General features: G+C 51.3%; 2 protein-coding genes across 8 annotated transcripts in view; both read right to left on the bottom strand.

The window, feature by feature from the left end:
- The window catches only part of si:ch211-63p21.1 (uncharacterized), a 133,996-nt gene extending 124,398 nt beyond the window's left edge, over positions 1–9,598 (bottom strand). For 2 of the 5 annotated variants that reach the window (XR_010019489.1, XM_063060426.1), the window contains exon 1: positions 9,383–9,598. Coding sequence is in view for 4 of the 5 variants with exons in the window: in XM_063060426.1 (XP_062916496.1) it covers positions 9,383–9,472 (90 nt within the window). In the remaining variant the exon portion in view is untranslated. The remainder of the gene's footprint in view (positions 1–9,382) is intronic. The other 3 variants (XM_063060423.1, XM_063060422.1, XM_063060424.1) reach the window with 2 other exon arrangements.
- A 4,294-nt stretch (positions 9,599–13,892) lies between these two features.
- The window catches only part of LOC134353292 (von Willebrand factor A domain-containing protein 5A-like), a 122,296-nt gene continuing 115,329 nt past the window's right edge, over positions 13,893–20,859 (bottom strand). For all 3 annotated transcript variants that reach the window (XM_063061325.1, XM_063061326.1, XM_063061327.1), the window contains 2 exons: positions 19,555–19,681; positions 13,893–14,261 (listed from right to left, as the gene is read on the bottom strand). In XM_063061325.1, coding sequence (XP_062917395.1) covers positions 14,182–14,261; positions 19,555–19,681 — 207 coding nt within the window. In that variant the 3' untranslated portion in view covers positions 13,893–14,181. The remainder of the gene's footprint in view (positions 14,262–19,554; positions 19,682–20,859) is intronic.

The raw sequence follows: 20,859 nt of genomic DNA, 5'->3' as shown, positions 1-20,859 counted from the left end.
CCCTCAGTGACCCCTCTCCCCCAGCACCCTGCGTCACTGACTGTATCCCCACTGACGATAACCCAGCTCCCTCACACTGTCCCTCAGTGACCCCTCTCCCCCAGCACCCTGTGTCACTGACTGTATCCCCACTGACGATAACCCAGCTCCCTCACACCGTCCCTCAGTGACTCCTCTCCCCCAGGACCCTGTGTCACTGACTGTATCCCCACTGACAATAACCCACCTCCCTCACACCGTCCCTCAGTGACCCCTCTCCCCCAGCGCCCTGTGTCACTGACTGTATCCCCACTGACGATAACCCAGCTCCCTCACACCATCCCTCAGTGACCCCTCTCCCCCAGGACCCTGTGTCACTGACTGTATCCCCACTGACGATACCAGCTCCCTCACACCCCTCAATCAATAGCTATATTGGGTACAAATGTCATACATCAGGCTCCTTCAAGATCAATAAGTCTGCCTCTGCCTTGAGCCACAGGAGATGTGTGGGGCTTTCAGTGAATATTCTCTTCAGTGTTTACTGGGAAGAAGATCATGTTAACCCAGGAGCTAAGGGAAAGTTCTGGAGGTGATGTGGAGGACATTTGTGTTTGCAGGGAGGAGGTATTTGCAGCCTTGGCGCACATTCAAGTGGATAAATCCCAAGGGCCATACCAATTGCATCCTTGGGTTTTTGTGGGAGATGGGAAAGGGAATGACAGAGTCCTTTATGGAGATATTTGCTTCATCGTTATGCACTGATGAAGCTCTCGAACACAGTCAGGTGGATAATGGTGTTCAGTCTCTTAAAAAGACGTAGCAAGGACAGGTCAGGGAACTAGAGGCCGGTCAGCCTGATGTCCTTAGCAGGAAAGCTACTGGAGGGAATTCTGACCTACCAGTATTTTGTTCAGTGACTCCCAACCTTTCTTATGTCACGGACAAATTGCTTTAAGCAAGGGGGCCGTGGACCCTGTGTTGGGACCCCTGATTTAGATAGACAGGATGACTCAGCAAGTCTTTGTGCATGGGGAGTTTGACGAACCTTTTAGAGTTTGGCTTGAGGAGGTAACAACTCGGGCAGTGGATGTAGTCTATTCCGAGCTTAGCGAGGTCTTCGACGGGGTTTCACATGAAGCCCGATCTGGAAGGTTGGTTCCCATGGAATTCATGGAGAGGGTCTCAGACCGAAATGTTTACTGTTTATTTCCCCTCCCCGCCCCCCCAAATAAATGCTCCCTGACTGGCTGAGTTTCTCCAGCATTTTGTGTGTGTGTTGCTGAAGATCTCCAGCATCTACAGAATCTCTTGTGTCTCTCGGTGGATTCAAAGGTTACCGAGAAGTGGACAAGAAGGGCGGTTGGAGGTTGCTTCTGGCAGTGGAGGCCAGTGGCTAGTGGAGTGCCACAGATATTGGTGCAAGGAGCCTTCATGAGTTATAGAAATGGTTTGGATGCCAATGCACAAGGCTGGGTCAGTAATTTTGTAGATGAGACACAATTAGGTGCTGTTGATGGCGAAGAAGGCTATCATAGATTACAACAGGATCTTCATCAGTTGAGGAAGTGGGCCAAAGAGTGGCAAATAGATCTCAACACAGATTAATGCATTAGCTGGCTGGTGGTGTAGTGGCATCTGGGTTCATATCTGGCTGGCTGCTTGCTTGCCGTGCTGGGATGGATTGAGCACCAAGCTAGCAACTTGCCCTCATGAAAAACAGACAAAATGCTAAAGAAATGCTAAAACGTTCGAGGTCGGCCGAGGTGCGACAAGTGAAACAAATTAGCCAAATATCAGCCAATATAATCAAGGTTTGCCCTGGGCAGCGGGCTTGTCGAGGGAAGTGCCTTGTGAGAAAAGTGCGAGTCTTGGGCTTGAGAGTCTTCGGTGAGGAGGCTGAGGGAGGAGACTACACCACAGTTGGAGAGGGTGAGAAGTGGTGAAGAAATGACAGGTCAACTGATTCAGTGTGATGCTGGCATGATGTGGGAGGTCGGGGCGTTGATGGTGCCTCTGGCTGCTACAAATGTGGAAAGTGTGCCCAGGGTCAGCTCCTGAAGGACCGTGTTGAGGCACTGGAGAAGCAACTAGATGACCTCAGGTTCATCCGGGAAACCAAGTTTTCTGGACAGAACCTGCAGCAAGATTGTAACACCAACGATACCGGAAGAGAGAAGGGGGGTGACAATGAGGAAGGGATGGATGCTTGGAGTACAGGAGACCCCGGGGGATGTGCCTTTTGAAAACAGGTTCTCCCTCTTGGAAGCTGTCGGGACAGAAGACAGTGCCAGTCTGAGAGGCGGACGGGTCCGCGAGTCAACAATTGGCGCTGAGGCAAAGCCGAGGAGACAGAGGTCAGGCAGAGCCGTGGTAGTAGGGGATTTCATAGTGAGAGGTACAGAAAGGGGATTCTGTGGCAACAGGCAAGATTGAAGGTTGGTGTGTTGCCTCCCTGGTGCTGGGATCCAGGATGTCACAGACCAATTGCAGGGAATCCTCAAGAGTGAAGGTGAACATCTGGAAGTGGTGGTGCATGTCGGCACAAATGACGTGGGGAAGAGCGGGAAAGACATTCTACAGCGTGACTTCAGAGAACTCGGAAGCAGGCTGAAAAGCAGGAATTCCAGGGTGGTTATCTCCGGTTTGCTTCCAGTTCTCCGTGCTGGGAGATAATGGATCTGAATGTGTGGCTGAGGAACTGGTGCAGGAAGCAGGGATTTAGATTCTTAGACCACTGGGATCTGTTTTGGGGCAAGGATGAATTGTACAAAAGGGACGGGTTGCACCTTAACAGGCGGGGGACCAGCATTCTGGCAGGCAGGTTTGCCACTGCTACACTGGTGTGTTTAAACTTAATAGTGGGGGGGTGGAAAGAGAGGAAATATAAGGATGGAGTTAAAGGGAAAGAGAGAATAAGGAAAGTTAAGAAAGACAACAGAATTAACGGGGCAGAAAGCTCAGGAAGGGATCGGAGAGTATGGCCAAGTGCAATAGGAATCGATGTGAAAGGTGAGGGGAGTACTCTAATGGATTAAAAGTATTATATATCAATGCACGGAGTATAAGAAATAAAGTGGATGAGCTTGAGGCTCAGTTGGAAATTGGCAAGTATGATGTTGTAGGAATAACAGAGACATGGCTGCAAAAGGACCAGGGCTGGGAAATAAATATTCAAGGGTATACATCCTATCAAAAGAACAGACAGGTGGGCAGAGGGGGTGAGTGGCTCTGTTGGTGAGGAATGAAATTCAGTCCCTTGCAAGGGGCGACACAGAATCAGGAGATGTAGAGTCAGTATGGATAGAACTGAGAAATTGTAAGGGCAAAAAGACCTTAATGGGAGTTATCTACAGGGCCCCAAACAGTAGCCTGGATATAAGGTGCAAGTTGAATCAAGAGTTAAAATTGGCATGTCGCAAAGGTAATGCTACGGTTGTTATGGGGGATTTCAACATGCAGGTAGACTGGGAAAATCAGGTTGGTCCAGACCCCAAGAAAGGGAGTTTGTGGAGTGCCTCTGAGATGGATTCCGAGAGTAGCTTGTACTGGAACCTACCAGGGAGCAGGCAATTCTGGATTTAGTGTTGTGTAATGAACCGGATTTGATAAGGGAACTCGAGGTAAAGAAGCCACTAGGAGGTAGTGACCATAATATGATAAGTTTTCAAATACAATTTGAGAGGGAGAAGGGAAAATCGGAAGTGTCAGTATTGCAGTTGAACAAAGGGGACTATGGAGCCATGAGGGAGGAGCTGGCCAAAGTTGACTGGAAAGATACCCTAGCAGGGATGACAGTGGAACAATAATGGCAGGTACTTCTGGGAAGGTGCAGGAGCAGTTCATTCCAAAGAGGAAGAAAGATTCTAAGGGGAGTAAGGGACGACCATGGATGACAAGGGAAGTCAAGCATAGTATAAAAATAAAAGAGAAGAAGTATAACATAGCAAAGATGAGCGGGAAGCCAGAGGATTGGGAGACTTTTAAAGAGCAACAGAGGATAACTTAGAAGGCAATATGGGGGAAAAGATGAGATACGAAGGCAAGCTAGCCAAGAATAGAAAGGAGGATAATAAAAGCTTCTTTAGGTATGTGAAGAGGGAAAAATTAGTTAAGACCAAAGTTGGGCCCTTAAAGACAGAAACGGGTGAAATTATTATGGGGAACAAGGAAATGGCAGACGAGTTGAACAGGTACTTTGGATCTGTCTTCATTAGGGAAGACACAAACAATCTCCCAGATGTAATAGTGGCCAAAGGACCTAGGGTAACAGAGGAACTGAAGGAAATTCACATTAGGCAGAAAATGGTGTTGGGTAAACTGATGGACTGAAGGCTGATAAATCCCCAGGGCCTGATGGTCTGCATCCCGGGGTACTTAAGGAGGTGGCTCTAGAAATTATTTTCCAATGTTCTATAGATTCAGAATCAGTTCCTGCGGATTGGAGGGTAGCTATTGTTATCCCACATTTTAAGAAAAGAGGGAGAGAGAAAACAGGGAATTATAGACCAGTTAGCCTGACATCAGTGGTGGGAAAGATGCTGGAGTCCATTATAAAGGATGAAATAGCGGCACATTTGGATAACAGTAACAGGATCGGTCCCAGTCAGCATGGATTTACGAAGGGGAAATCATGCTTGACTAATCTTCTGGAATTTTTTGAGGATGTAACTATGAAAATGGACAAGGGAGAGCCAGTGGATGTAGTGTACCTGTACTTACAGAAAGCCTTTGATAAGGTCCCACATAGGAGATTAGTGGGCAAAATTAGAGCACATGGTATTGGGGGTAGGGTACTGACAGGGATATAAAATTGGTGGCAGACAGGAAGCAAAGACTAGGGATTAACGGGTCCCTTTCAGAATGGCGGGCAGTGACTAGTGGGGTACGGCAAGGCTCGGTGCTGGGATCGCAGCTATTTACAACATACATTAATGATTTAGATGAAGGGATTAAAAGTGACGTTAGCAAATTTGCAGATGACACAAAGCTGGATGGCAGTGTGAAATGTGAGGAGGGTGTTATGAGAATACGGGGTGACTTGGACAGGTTGGGTGAGTGGGCAGATGCAGTTTAATGTGGATAAATGTGAGGTTATCCACTTTGGTGGCAAGAATAGGAAGGAAGATTACTATTTGAATGGTGTCAAGTTAGGAAAAGGGGAAGTACAACAAGATCTGGGTGTCCTTGTTCATCAGTCACTGAAAGTAAGCATGCAGGTACAGCAGGCAGTGAAGAAAGCTAATGGCATGTTGGCCTTCATAACAGGGGGAGTTGAGTATAGGAGCAAAGAGGTCCTTCTGCAGTTGTACAGGGCCCTGGTGAGACCCCACATGGAGTATTGTGTACAGTTTTGGTCTCCAAATTTGAGGAAGGACATTCTTGTTATGGAGGGAGTGCAGCGTAGGTTCGCTGGATTAATTCCAGGGATGGCAGAAATGTCATATGTTGAAAGATTGGAGCGACTGGGCTTGGATACACTGGAATTTAGAAGGATAAGAGGGGATCTGATTGAAACATATAAGATTATTAAGCGATTGGACACGCTAGAGGCAGGAAATGTTGGGGGAGTCCAGAACCAGAGGCCACAGTTTAAGAATAAGGGGTGGACAATTTGGAACGGAGTTGAGGAAAAACTTTTTCACCCAGAGAGTTGTGGATCTGTGGAATGCTCTGCCTCAGAAGGCAGTGGAGGCCAATTCTCTGGATTCTTTCAAGAAAGAGTTAGATAGAGCTCTTAATGATAGTGGAGTCAAGGGATGTGGGGAGAAGGCAGGAATGGGGTACTGATTGTGGATGATCAGCCATGATCACAGTGAATGGTGGTGCTGGCTCGAAGGGCCAAATGGCCCACTCCTGCATCTATTGTCTTTTGAAATGGCAGCTCCCGCCCAATGCATCACCAGGTGCGGAGCGGAATTGTTATTATAATTTATTTTGTTTTCACAGCTCGAGCTGGTAAAACTTGAGGTACGGGCATAACCAAGCACACTCATTTGTCAATTGCTAGGAACTTTCAGACTATTCCAGTGGTGTTTTGTATTGTGGCTTTCCGAAGATTTACATAGATGTTACTGTGTGTCCCTAATTGTTTAATGCTATTGTGTAGTTGTAGATATTACTTTTGGGGCAATGCACACCTTTTCATTATTATTACATGCATGTGAGGGGAAGCATTTTGGAAAGCTAGACCAGTGTAGGGCAGTAGGGAGTGTAAGAGAACAAAGACACCTCAAGGACAGTTAATTGAGGCCCTTCCCCCCACCCCCAGGTCACGAGACAACTGAACTCCCTGCCACCATTCAGGTCTCATCACATACGCAGCCCCAGTAGCGTTAGACGGTTTACTTTTTCACTTGTGTCGTAAATGCACCTTGCTATTCGCTAATTTACTTCTGGTAATGTTACCTTATGTGTTGTGTGTGAGTTATATACACCGCATTGTGCACTTTGGCCCAGAGGAATGCGGTTCCGTTTGGTAGTATATATATCCACGTTTGAATGGCAAAAGAAACTGGAACTTGTCACAGGTAACCAGGGTGGTGAAGGCATTCAGCACGCCAGCCTTCATTGGAATCAGGTTTAATACCACTGCCACGAGTCGTGAAAGCTGTTAACTTTCAGCGGCGGTACAATGGTAGTGTAGAAACAGAATGGTGAATTACAATAAATGGTTAAATTAAATAAGTAGTACAAAAACAAATTTAAAAATCAGGGCACTGAATAGAGGAGCTGGGATGGTTGTAGTTGTTGGTCAGGGTGCACTTGGAGAATTTGGTACAGTTTGGGTCACCGTGTCTGGGAGAGATGTGATTAAACGAGAAAGAGTACAGAAAACATTGAGGAGACTGTTGCCAGGACGAGAGGGCCTGACGGATCGGTCTTTATTCCTCAGAACGTAGAATGAGGGACGACCTTATAGAAAAGTTTAAAATTCTAAGGGGGCGCAGATAAGGTGGGCAGTAACAGGCAGGGAGTCCAAAGCTAGCGGGCAGAGACTTAGGTGGAGAGAGTCCAGAGGAGGTGCGCGAGGATGATTCCGGGAATGAAGGGGTTAACATACGAGGGGCGTTTGGCAGCTTTGGGCCCGTACTCACTGGAGTTTAGAAGAATGCGGGGTGGGTGGGGGTGGGGGGGGATATCATTGACACGTAACGGATGATGAAAGGACTGGATAGGGTGGATATGGAGAGTCTGTTTCTTATGGTAGAGGTATCCAGAACCCGAGGGAACAGCCTCAAAATTGAGGGTCTGTCTTTCAGAACAGAGGGAAGGGGGACTCTTTTTTAGCCAGAGAGGAGTGAATCTGTGGGATGCTCTGCCACAAACTGTGGTGGAGGCCAAGCCCAGGCGTGTATTTAAAGCGGAAGTTGATCCGTTTCCTGAACGATCAGGGCATCAAATGGCCAAATTCTGCTCCTATGTCTTATGGTCTTTATGGACAGGAGAATGATTTAACAAGGACCTGATGGAACTTGGACAAGCAGAGGCTGATCAGTCTACCAGAAGAAGTGGTTGAGGCAAGTACAAAGATATAATTAAACAGCACTTGGACAGATTCGTAGAGGGCAGGGCTTTGAGGATACGGGCTGAAATTGGGACGATGTGGGTCAGCATGGAATTGGTGGGCTGAAAGGCCTTTATCTGTTATATTGCTCAATGAACCGATCTCCGCAATCCCCTTCCTCCAATCCTGTCACAGCAGTTTCCTCACTAACATTAACCCCATTCCCTCTCATCGTCCCTCAGAGAATCCAATCTCCCCTATTGGCCTGTCACAGACCGTATCCTCATTGACATTAACCCCATTCCCTCTCACTGTCCCTCAGGAATCCACCTCTGCTAGTGCCCTATGTCCCCCATTGATAATAAGCACTCTCCCAGCTCCCTAACACCATCCCTCAGTGACCCCTCTCCCCCAGCACCGTGTCACCGACTGTATCCCCACGGACGATAACCCAGCTCCCTCAGACCGTCTCTCAGTGACCCCTCTCCCCCAGCGCCCTGTGTCACTGACTGTATCCCCACTGACGATAACCCAGCTCCCTCACACCATCCCTCAGTGACCCCTCTCCCCCAGCACTGTGTCACTGACTGTATCCCCACTGACAATAACACAGCTCCCTCACACCGTCCCTCAGTGACCCCTCTCCCCCAGCACCCTGTGTCACTGACTGTATCCCCACTGACAATAACCCTCACACCGTCCCTCAGTGACCCCTCTCCCCCAGCACCCTGTGTCACTGACTGTATCCCCACTGACAATAACACAGCTCCCTCACACCGTCCCTCAGTGACCCCTCTCCCCCAGCACCCTGTGTCACTGACTGTATCCCCACTGACAATAACCCTCACACCGTCCCTCAGTGACCCCTCTCCCCCAGCACCCTGTGTCACTGACTGTATCCCCACTGACTATAACCCAGCTCCCTCTCACCGTCCCTCAGTGACCCCTCTCCCCCAGCACCCTGTGTCACTGACTGTATCCCCACTGACGATAACCCAGCTCCCTCACACCGTCCCTCAGTGACCCCTCTCCCCCAGCACCCTGTGTCACCGACTGTATCCCCACTGACGATAACCCAGCCCCCTCACACCGTCCCTCAGTGACCCCTCTCTCCCAGCACCGTGTCACTGACTGTATCCCCACTGATAACCCAGCTCCCTCACACCGTCCCTCAGTGACCCCTCTCTCCCAGCACCGTGTCACTGACTGTATCCCCACTGACAATAACCCAGCTCCCTCACACCGTCCCTCAGTGACCCCTCTCTCCCAGCACCCTGTGTCACTGACTGTATCCCCACTGACGATAACCCAGCTCCCTCACACCGTCCCTCAGTGACCCCTCTCCCCCAGCACCCTGTGTCACTGACTGTATCCCCACTGACGATAACCCAGCTCCCTCACACCGTCCCTCAGTGACCCCTCTTCCCCAGCGCCCTGTGTCACTGACTGTATCCCCACTGATAATAACCCAGCTCCCTCACACCGTCCCTCAGTGACCCCTCTCCCCCAGCACCCTGTGTCACTGACTGTATCCCCACTGACGATAACCCAGCTCCCTCACACCGTCCCTCAGTGACCCCTCTCCCCCAGCACCCTGTGTCACTGACTGTATCCTCACTGACGATAACCCAGCTCCCTCACACCGTCCCTCAGTGACCCCTCTCCCCCAGCACCCTGTGTCACTGACTGTATCCCCACTGATAATAACGCAGCTCCCACACACCGTCCCTCAGTGACCCCTCTCCCCCAGCACCCTGTGTCACTGACTGTATCCCCACTGACGATAACCCCGCTCCCACACCCCTTCCTCCACCTCCACCTCCTGATACCCCAGAGCAGGTGAACCACGGGCTTCCCACTGCCGGACCTTCTCACAAGGTTAAACCGCAGCCTTACCCGCGTCCCAGCAACTTCCATTACAGATGGGCCTTGTTTTCTCGCCCGTTCCGTCAGCACAGCTGTGGAAGTCGATAAATATAGCAGCATCGCTAATCCGGAGGCTGCCCCCGCGGGAACCACGTCCCAGTCACTGGACGTCTGACGTGTCCTGGGATCTGACGCACGGAGAGCGGCTGCGAGACACCCCCTCCTTCCTCTGAGCGGAGCCTCACACCGTCCACAGTGTGAGCCGGATCAAAGTGCCCAGGGATGTCGTGTCGGCAATGCAGTGTGGATTACACTCATCAGCTCAATGCAGTCTGCCGCCGGTTACAGGCACACCCGGGGGCAGGGTCAGACACTGAGAATCTCTCCCCGCCGTCCCGTCACACACTCCCAGGGACAGGGTCAGACACAGGGTGAGGCTCCCTTCACACCGTCCCGTCACACACTCCCAGGGACAGGGTGAGGCTCCCTCCACACCGTCCGTCATACACTCCCAGGGACAGGGTCAGACACAGAGAATCTCACCCCGCCGTCCCGTCACTCACTCCCAGGGACAGGGTCAGACACAGAGAATCTCACCCCACTGTCCCGTCACGCACTCCCAGGGACAGGGTCAGACACTGAGAATCTCTCCTCGCCGTCCCGTCACACATTCCCAGGGACAGGGTCAGACACTGAGAATCTCTCCTCGCCGTCCCGTCACACACTCCCAGGGACAGGGTGAGGCTCCCTCCACACCGTCCGTCATACACTCCCAGGGACAGGGTCAGACACAGAGAATCTCTCCCCACTGTCCCATCACACACTCCCAGGGACAGAGTCAGACACTGAGAATCTCTCCCCACTGTCCTGTCACACACTCCCAGGGACAGGGTGAGGCTCCCTCCACACCGTCCGTCACACACTCCCAGGGACAGGGTCAGACACAGAGAATCTCTCCCCACCGTCCCGTCACAAACTCCCAGGGACAGGGTGAGGCTCTCTCCACACCATCCCATCACACACTCCCAGGGAGAGGGTCAGACACAGGGTGAGACTCCCTCCACACCGTCCTGTCACACACTCCCAGGGATAGGGTCAGACAGAGGGTGAGACTCCCTCCACACTGTCCCGTCACACACTCCCAGGGACAGGGTCAGACACAGGGCGTGGCTCCCTCCACACCATCCCGTCACACACCCCCAGGGACAGGGTCAGATACTGGGTGAGGCTCCCTCCACACCGTCCCGTCACACACTCCCAGGGACAGGGTCAGACACGGGGTGAGATTCCCTCCACACCGTCCTGATACACTCCCAGGGACAGGGTCAGACACAGGATGAGACTCCCTCCACAGCGTCCCGTCACACACTCCCAGGGACAGGGTCAGACACAGGGTGAGACTCCCTCCACACCGTCCCGTCACACACTCCCAGGGACAGGGTCAGACACAGGGTGAGGCTCCCTCCACACCGTCCCGTCACACACTCCCAGGGACAGGGTCAGACACAGGGTGAAGCTCCCTCCACACCGTTCCGTCACACACTCCCAGGGACAGGGTCAGACACAGGGTGAGGCTCCCTCCACACCGTCCCGTCACACACTCCCACGGGGTCGGGGTGTTACTGAACGGGATTATCCGAAGAGGGCGGACGGCCGGTGTCTGTACTATGACCACAGTGGTCTGATGTGCCTGTACTCGATACAGCTCAACCACCTTCTCCATTCAGCCAGTGGTGTCAGACAGCCGAACTTGTGGTGGTGTTCCTGTGGTTAGAGGCACTGCCTGACAGCTCTAGAAATGTGACTGATCCCCACCTCTGCCACTGTGAGTGAGAGAAAGAGAGTGACCGACAGGCAGATTTGAGAGCCGGTGGTTTAATGCTGTGAGTTGTCCCCACTTTGCTGTGTGGGTGAGGGATAGAATCTGGGGGGAGTGGGTACAACAGAAGAGGTTACAAGGGAAATGGGTTTGCTTTGTGAGACAGCACAGACTGGATGGATCGAGCCACTCATTTCTGTGTGGTACGTGGTCACAGTGAGGGGCACTCGGATTTATTTGGGACAGAGGGTCACATGTGGCATTGCCTGCCGCAGTTGTTAACACAAGGTGTCTGAGGTGCAGGGGGACCGAGGGTCGCCATCCACATCACAGGAACACCTCTGCTTTCTGAGAAGTTTGCATCGATTCAGCACATCGACAAATCCTTTTACAGACATTGCTCGTGGCATGGAAACACCAATGCCCGGGACTGGAGAGTCCACATAAAGTGGAGCAAACAGCCCAGCCCGTCACAGGCAAAGCCCTCCCCACCATTGAGCACATCGACCAAGAGCGCTGGCACAAGGAAGCAGCATCATTCAGCAAGTGCCCCCATCATCCAGGTCGTGGTCTCTTCCCACTACTTCCATCAGGCAGGAAGTACGTGAGCCACAGGTCCCTCACCACCAGGTTCAGCAACAGTTATCACCCCTCAACCATCAGTCTCCTGAACCAGTGTGGATAACTTCACTCACCCCAACCCTGACCCAGTTCTACACCTACACCACCAGGATCAGGAACAGTTATCACCCCTCAACCATCAGGCTCCTGAACCAGTGTGGATAGAAACATAGAAACATAGAAACATAGAAAATAGATGCAGGAGTAGGCCATTCGGCCCTTCGAGCCTGCACCGCCATTTATTATGATCATGGCTGATCATCCAACTCAGAACCCTATACCTGCCTCTCTCCATACCCGCTGATCCCTTTAGCCACAAGGGCCATATCTAACTCCCTCTTAAATATAGCCAATGAACTGGCTTCAGCTGTTTCCTGTGGAAGAGAATTCCACAGATTCACCACTCTCTGTATGAAGAAGTTTTTCCTCATCTCGGTCCTAAAAGGCTTCCCCTTTATCCTCAAACTGTGACCCCTCGTTCTGGACTTCCCCAACATCAGGAACAATCTTCCTGCATCTAGCCTGTCCAATCCCTTTGGAATTTTATACATTTCAATCAGATCCCCCCTCAATCTTCTAAATTCCAGAGTGTATAAGCCTAGTTGATCCAACCTTTCATCATATGAAAGTCCTGCCATCCCAGGAATCAATCTGGTGAACCTTCTTTGTACTCCCTCTATGGCAAGAATGTCTTTCCTCAGACTAGGGGACCACAACTGCACACAATACTCCAGGTGTGGTCTCACCAAGGCCTTGTACAACTGCAGTAGTACCTCCCTGCTCCTGTACTCGAATCCTCTGGCTATGAATGGCAGCATACCATTCGCCTTTTTCACCGCCTGCTGTACCTGCATGCCCACTTTCAATGACTGGTGTACAATGACACCCAGGTCTTGTTGCACCTCCCCTTTTCCTAATCGGCCACCATTCAGATAATAATCTGTTTTCCTGTTCTTGCCACCAAAGTGGTTAACCTCACATTTATCCACATTAAATTGCATCTGCCATGAATTTGTCCACTCACTTAACCTATCCAAGTCACCCTGCATCCTCTTAGCATCCTCCTCACAGCTGACACTGCCACCCAGCTTCGTGTCATCCGCAAACTTGGAGATGCTGCATTTAATTCCCTCATCTAAGTCATTAATATATATTGTAAACAACTGGAGTCCCAGCACTGAGCCTTGCGGTACCCCACTAGTCACCGCCTGCCATTCTGAAAAGGTCCCGTTTATTCCCACTCTTTGCTTCCTGTCTGCTAACCAATTCTCTATCCACATCAATACCTTACCCCCAATACCGTGTGCTTTAAGTTTGCACACTAATCTCCTGTGTGGGACCTTGTCAAAAGCCTTTTGAAAATCCAAATATACCACATCCACTGGTTCTCCCCTATCCACTCTACTAGTTACATCCTCAAAAAATTCTATGAGATTCGTCAGACATGATTTTCCTTTCACAAATCCATGCTGACTTTGTCCGATGATTTCACCCTTTCCAAATGCGCTGTTATCACATCTTTGATAACTGACTCCAGCAGTTTCCCCACCACCGATGTTAGGCTAACCAGTCTATAATTCCCTGGTTTCTCTCTCCCTCCTTTTTTAAAAAGCTGGGTTACATTAGCCACCCTCCAATCCTCAGGAACTAATCCAGAATCTAAAGAGTTTTGAAAAATTATCACAAATGCATCCATTATTTCTTGGGCCACTTCCTTAAGCACTCTGGGATGCAGACCATCTGGCCCTGGGGATTTATCTGCCGTTAATCCCTTCAATTTACCTAACACCACTTCCCTACTAACATGTATTTCGCTCAGTTCCTCCATCTTACTGGACCCTCTGTCCCCTAGTATTTCTGGAAGATTATTTATGTCCTCCTTAGTGAAGGCAGAACCAAAGTAGTTATTCAATTGGTCTGCCATGTCTTTGTTCCCTATGATCAATTCACCTGTTTCTGACTGTAAGGGACCTACATTTATCTTAACCAATCTTTTTCTTTTCACATATCGATAAAAGCTTTTACACTCAGTTCACTCACCTCAACTCTGAACCGATTCCACAACCTGTCGACTCACTTTCAAGAATTCTACAACACATGTTCTCAAAAGTATTTATTTTTTGCAGCACAATTTGTCTTTTTTTACGCGTTGGCTCTTTGTCGTCTTTGTTTATGTATAATTTTTCATAAATTCTAGTGAATTTCTTAACTATCCTGCAAATGCTGCAGAAAGCAAATCTCCAGGTAGAATACGGAGAACAGTAAAATTACTTTGGCTTTAAGCAAGCTACAGTTCAGAGAAGGCGGCCGCTGAGGTGACAGCTCACAGTGGCAGGGACACAGGCAGAGACAACCGCGTGTCGGATACACAGATTCATCAAGAATTCCCTCACAGTCCGAGTGTCTCAGGTAGAACAGAGGTTTTCAGAAGCCGGTTTCCTGCTTTCACACACTCCACGAGGTCCGCACCTGGGGGAGGGGGTGGTGGGAGAGGGGGCAAGAGTTAAAATAATTGTTAGTCCAGGGCAGGGAGGTCAGTGTGATGGGATGGAACAGGGAAAAGGACGGGACTGAGGGACACCAGTCAGTGTGCAGACATCCCCCTGAGGGAGAGGGACTGAGGGACACCGGTCAGTGTACAGATATCCCCCTGAGGGAGAGGGTCTGAGGGACACCGGTCAGTGTACAGATATCCCCCCAAGGGAGAGGGTCTGAGGGACACCGGTCAGTGTACAGATATCCCCCTGAGGGAGAGAGACTGAGGGACACCGGTCAGTGTACAGATATCCCCCCGAGGGAGAGGGACTGAGGGACACCAGTCAGTGTACAGATATCCCCCCAAGGGAGAGGGACTGAGGGACACCGGTCAGTGTACAGATATCCCCCTGAGGGAGGGGGTCTGAGGGACACCGGTCAGTGTACAGATATCCCCCCAAGGGAGAGGGTCTGAGGGACACCGGTCAGTGGACAGATATCCCCCTGAGGGAGAGGGACTGAGGGACACTGGTCAGTGTACAGATATCCCCTCAAGGGAGAGGGACTGAGGGACACTGGTCAGTGGACAGATATCCCCCTGAGGGAGAGGGACTGAGGGACACCGGTCAGTGTACAGATATCCCCCTGCCAGGGAGAGGGACTGAGGGACACCGGTCAGTGTACAGATATCCCCCCGAGGGAGAGGGAATGAGGGACACTGGTCAGTGTACAGATATCCCCCCTGGGGGAGAGGGACTGAGGGACACCGGTCAGTGTACAGATATCTCCCCAAGGGAGAGGGACTGAGGGACACCGGTCAGTGTACAGATATCCCCCTGAGGGAGAGGGACTGAGGGACACCGGTCAGTGTACAGATATCCCCCCGAGGGAGAGGGACTGAGGGACACCGGCCAGTGTACAAATATCCCCCTGAGGGACACCGGTCAGTGTACAGATATCCCCCTGAGGGAGGGGGTCCGAGGGACACCGGTCAGTGTACAGATATCCCCCCAAGGGAGAGGGACTGAGGGACACTGGTCAGTGTACAGATATCCCCCTGCCAGGGAGAGGGACTGAGGGACACCGGTCAGTGTACAGATATCCCCCCGAGGGAGAGGGAATGAGGGACACTGGTCAGTGTACAGATATCCCCCCTGCCTGGGGGAGAGGGACTGAGGGACACCGGTCAGTGTACAGATATCTCCCCGAGGGAGAGGGACTGAGGGACACCGGTCAGTGTACAGATATCCCCCTGAGGGAGAGGGACTGAGGGACACCGGTCAGTGTACAGATATCCCCCCGAGGGAGAGGGACTGAGGGACACCGGCCAGTGTACAAATATCCCCCTGAGGGACACCGGTCAGTGTACAGATATCCCCCTGAGGGAGAGAGACTGAGGGACACCGGTCAGTGTACAGATATCCCCCTGAGGGAGAGGGACTGAGGGACACCGGTCAGTGTACAGATATACCCCTGCAGGAGAGGGACTGAGGGACACCGGTCAGTGTACAGATATCCCCCCGGGGGAGAGGGACTGAGGGACACCGGTCACTGTACGGATGTCCCCCTGGGGGAGAGGGACTGAGGGACACTGGTCAGTGTACAGATATCCCCCCAGAGGGAGAGGGACTGAGGGGCACTGGTCAGTGTACAGATATCCCCCTGAGGGAGAGGGACTGAGGGACACCGGTCAGTGTACAGATATCCCCCTGCGGGAAAGGGACTGAGGGACACCGGTCAGTGTACAGATATCCCCCCGGGGGAGAGGGACTGAGGGACACCGGTCAGTGTACAGATATCTCCCCGGGGGAGAGGGACTGAGGGACACCAGTCAGTGTACAGATATCCCCCCGGGGGAGAGGGACTGAGGGACACCGGTCAGTGTACTGATGTCCCCCCGGGGGAGAGGGACTGAGGGACACCGGTCAGTGTACAGATATCCCCCCGGGGGAGAGGGACTGAGGGACACCGGTCAGTGTACTGATGTCCCCCCGGGGGAGAGGGACTGAGGGACACCGGTCAGTGTACAGATATCCCCCCAGGGGAGAGGGACTGAGGGACACCGGTCAGTGTACTGATGTCCCCCTGGGGGAGAGGGACTGAGGGACCCTGGTGACTGAATTGAAATATGAAAACCTGATTTACCCTTCAGTAGCGAACAGCTCAATCATAAGCAGATGATTTGTCTCGTTTCAGTTACACTCTCCCCTCTGTCTCCTTCTCCCACTGACATTCAGATGGTCCGTGTTGGTGCTCTCCAGCCCTCATGCATCCCCCGTACTTGGACTCAGCATCCCCTCACCCACCGGCTTTCCGCTCCCTTGGCTCACTTCCCCTCCCCGACCTGCTTTCGGCTGCCCATCACACTGCTTCCCCTCACCGAACACAGAGCAGCAGAGTGCAGGAACAGGCCCTTCGGCCCACACTGTCTGTGCTGTCCATGCCCCTTCTGCCTGCACCATCCCTATCCCTCCCTCCCGGCCAACTGAGGCATCCTCTAACAGATACATATCTACGTCTCTATCATATCTGCTCTCAGCACCCCCACCCCCGGCACTCACCAATCTGTGCTGAAAAAAATTGCCCCGCATAACCCCTTCCCACCTTCAATCATGCTCCATATTTTTCAAATGTCTACTCTGGGTGAAGAAAGTACCGTCTATCTGACCTGTTCCACCCGGAGCTTTTTAGACTTTATCAGGTGTCCCCGCAGCCTTCAGGGGAAACAACCCAAGCCTGTCCAACCTTTCCTTGTAGCACATCCCCTCTCCACTGGGCAGCATCCCGGTGAATCTCTTCTGCACCCTCTCCGAAGCCTGTCGATCCTTTCTGTCATCTGTGTGACCAGATCTGCACACAATATTCCAAGTGTGGCCTCACCAAATCTTCATATAGGAGCAACACGACATCCTGACTCTTCCACTCTACCCCCTGAACGATGAAAGCAAGCATTCCTTCCTACCCTCTCTATCTGCCTGGTCACTGTCGGTGAGCTGTGAACTGGGAGCCCAGTCTCCCTCCCTACGTCGATGCTGTTGTTTCGGGCCCTGCCACTAACAGTGCACCTGCCCCCTATGTTTGACCTCTCAGACACTCGAATTAAACTGCATCTGCCATTTCTCTGTCCCGACCTGTAAATGATCTACAACTCTGTTTGTCCCCTCCGCGCCCCCCCTTTTCCAGTGGCCCTCTCACCCTTTCCTCTCCTCCACCCTCAGTGCCAGCTCATCACCACTCTGTTTCCCTGCCTCCTTTCCTTTCTCCCATGGTCAAATGTCCTCTCCTGTCACATCTCTTCATCTTCAGTCTTTTGATTCTTCCACCTATCACCCCCCAGCTTCTCACATCATCCTAATTCTCCGTCCCCCCTCCACCCACTCGCCTGCCCTCACCCAACACCAGCCAGCTTCTTCACCTCCCCCTTCCCCCCACCTCGTTATTCCCGATTCAGCCCCCTTCCTGACCAGCACCGATGAAAGGTCTTGGCCCAAAACGTCAGCTGGTTATTCCTCTCCATAGATGCTGCCTGACCTGCTGAGTTCCTCCAGCACTTGATATCTGTTGCTCAAGAGTAACCACTCTGCAGAATCTCGTGTCATGATCCATACCCCACAGTATCTTTTGTTCATCCTCAACACTCTTCACAAATCCACCAATCCTTATGTCACCTCCACACTTACTAACTCACCTCATTTACATTTTCATACAATCCCTAATTACATTTTTATATATCTACAGTACACACAAACGTATATATACGACCAGCATAAACCCCCCAACCTCCAGGTCCTCTCCATCAGCTTTCCCATCAGCGAGGTGAGGCTCTGCAGCTGAAAACTCCCTCTTCCCCGTCTTGGGAACATCACGAACCCTCCTGACCATTGAGCGCATCTCTATGAAACACTGTCACAGGAAAGCAGCATCCATCTTCAAGGACCAACACCACCCAGGACACGCTCTCTCCTTGCTAGTGCCATCAGGAGGAAGGTACAGGAGCCTCAGGGCTCACACCACCAGGCTCCAGAACAGTTACTATCCCCTCAACCATCAGGCTCCTGAACCTAACTTCACTCTGCTTCACTTGCCCCATCACAAAAACACTCCCACAACCGATGGATTAACTTACAAGGATCTTCACCTCATGATCTCGATAATTATGGATCATTGATCTTTGTGTTTGCACAATTCGTTGTCTTCTGCACTCTGGTTGATCGCCCAAGCTGGACGGACTTTCATTGCTTCTGTTGTGGTTATTATTCCATAGATTTATTGCGCATTCACACAAGAAAACAAATCTCAGGCTTGTATATGGTGACATATATCTACTTTGATAATCACTTTCCTTTGAACTTTGATTGCTGTCAAATCCGCTGGCCCTCGCCTGTGGCTACAGGGGATACAAGACGATTCATCATGCTCAGCGATCTCCTCCCTCACCGCTTTCAATAACCCGAGCACTATCCCATCAGGGGCTTAGTCTTGTCTACCTGCTCAGAGAGTGGTGCGTGGAACGCACTGACAGGGTAGTGGGACAGGCAAGTATATTCAGGGTATTTAAGAAAGTTAGTTTCTTAATTACCCGAGTTAGATTGCCGCATCTGAGGTCAGTGTAACCCCTCTCCCATGGCCCTCCATGGATGACAGAAAAAAGGAGGGCCAGGTGAGAGGGGATGGATTGATCTTCGAGTGAGTTCAAAGCTGGGCACAACATCGTGTGCTGAAGGGACGGTACTGTGCTGTCGTGTTCCCTGTTATTAATGAACCCACATCCATCACTTCCACTGGCATCTCGTTCCACCCTTTGAGTGAAGATCCCCTCAGATTCACCTTTCACCCGAAACCTATCACCTCGAGTTCCACTCTCACCCAGTCAGAGGTGAAAAGGCCTGCATGCATTCACTCTATCTGAACCCCTCCATCTTGATCACAAAAATGCCCCAGCACGTGAACATGGGTCTCACAGCTCTCACAATCCTCCATCTCCTTCTCCGGGATCCACTCACTCTCCTCGAGTTCCTTTCCTCTCTCCCACCACCTAACCAGAGAGAGGTTCTCCATCGAGAATGACAGCACCATCACCCCCTCCCACCCTGGTTCCATCCCTCAACCTACCCTATCCTGCCTCACCCCTGCCCCTCTCCTTTCACTACCAGCCTCTACCTTTCTCCACTCTCATCCCCGACACAGAGTCTCCACCCGGAACATCGCCCACCCTTCTCCCTGCACAGATCCGCCCGAACCCCTGAGCTGTTTAACTTGCACTCCGGCCATCACCCTCTGCCCTAACCTGCTCGGGCCTTGACCCAGGACAGGGCCTTCTTCACCAGCAGATCCCACTCGTCCTTGGAGTCGGCAGCAAAGGCGTTCAGCCAGATCACGGCCAAGATGGTGCTCCACAGAGTGAGGTCCATATCCTGAAAGTGGGAGAACAGGGGACAGGCACTGAGCAGGAGCTGGTCACAGACCCGTAAGACCATAAGACACAGGAACAGAATGAGCCCATCCAGGCCAATGAGACTGCTCGGACACTCAATCATGACTGATTTATTTCCCCCCTCAAACCCAATCTCTAGCCTTCTCCATGTAACCTTTACACCCTTACTAATCAAAAACCTGTCAATGTCCGTTTTAAATATAGTCAAAGACTTGGGCTCAATGGCCAACTGTGGCAGTCAATGAATGATTCAACACTCCCGGGGATGGGGTCATATGGGGTGAAACTCCTTCCAACACAGGGTGAGGCTCCCTCTACACTGTCCCATCAGACACTCACAGACACAGGGTGAGATTCCCTCCCCACCATCCAGTCACACACTCTCAGGAACAGGTTCAGACACAGGGTGAGGCTCATCACCCATTCACAGACACAGGGCCCTACAGCCCATTTGGTCTATGCTGACCATCACACTCTCCCTGCTAGTTCCAGTTGGCTGTGTCCAGTCCATACTCCTGCATCCCCCTCCTCTCCATGTAATACCTCTTATATGTTGACATTTTACCCTCCTCCACTACTTCCTCTGGCAGCTCACTGGCCCCTGTGTAAAGAACTTCTCAGCTCTCTTAAATCCCTCCCCTCTTACCCTCTCTCTGTTCTCCCAACCCTGGGGAAAAGTCTATGAGACTCCACCTTATCCATTCCCCTCTGTGAGATCACCCCTCCCCCTCCTCCACTGCAAGGAACAAAGATCCATCATGGCTCCTGATGAAGATCCATTCCTCTGTAGCTCAGGCCTTCTGGTCCAGGCATCCAACGTTCCCGCTAATTTTTGTTTCCAGCTGCGCAGACCAACCATTGCTCTGAACAGGAAATGGTCACATGGCCTAAAAACTCAGCTGCACTCTGAATCTTTCTTTTTGTGTGGAAGGCGTCAGTGCTTAGCAGATGGTTTATTAACAATAAGCTACAGACTTCCATTCTGTGTGTATTCTTGCAATTTGTAATAGCATTGTAACAGAAACAATGACAATGTAAATACATTGAGGTTCTAAAATGGTTCCAATTAAAGGCTGTAGTACGTTTATTATTTTAAAAATTTATGGCTTATATTCATTAACATAATATACTTGTGAAATTTCCTTTAATTAACATAGA

The sequence above is a fragment of the Mobula hypostoma genome, chromosome 10, assembly GCF_963921235.1.
Source record: "Mobula hypostoma chromosome 10, sMobHyp1.1, whole genome shotgun sequence".
Lineage (NCBI taxonomy): Eukaryota > Metazoa > Chordata > Chondrichthyes > Myliobatiformes > Myliobatidae > Mobula > Mobula hypostoma.
This window is presented reverse-complemented; position numbering and strand designations above follow the sequence as displayed.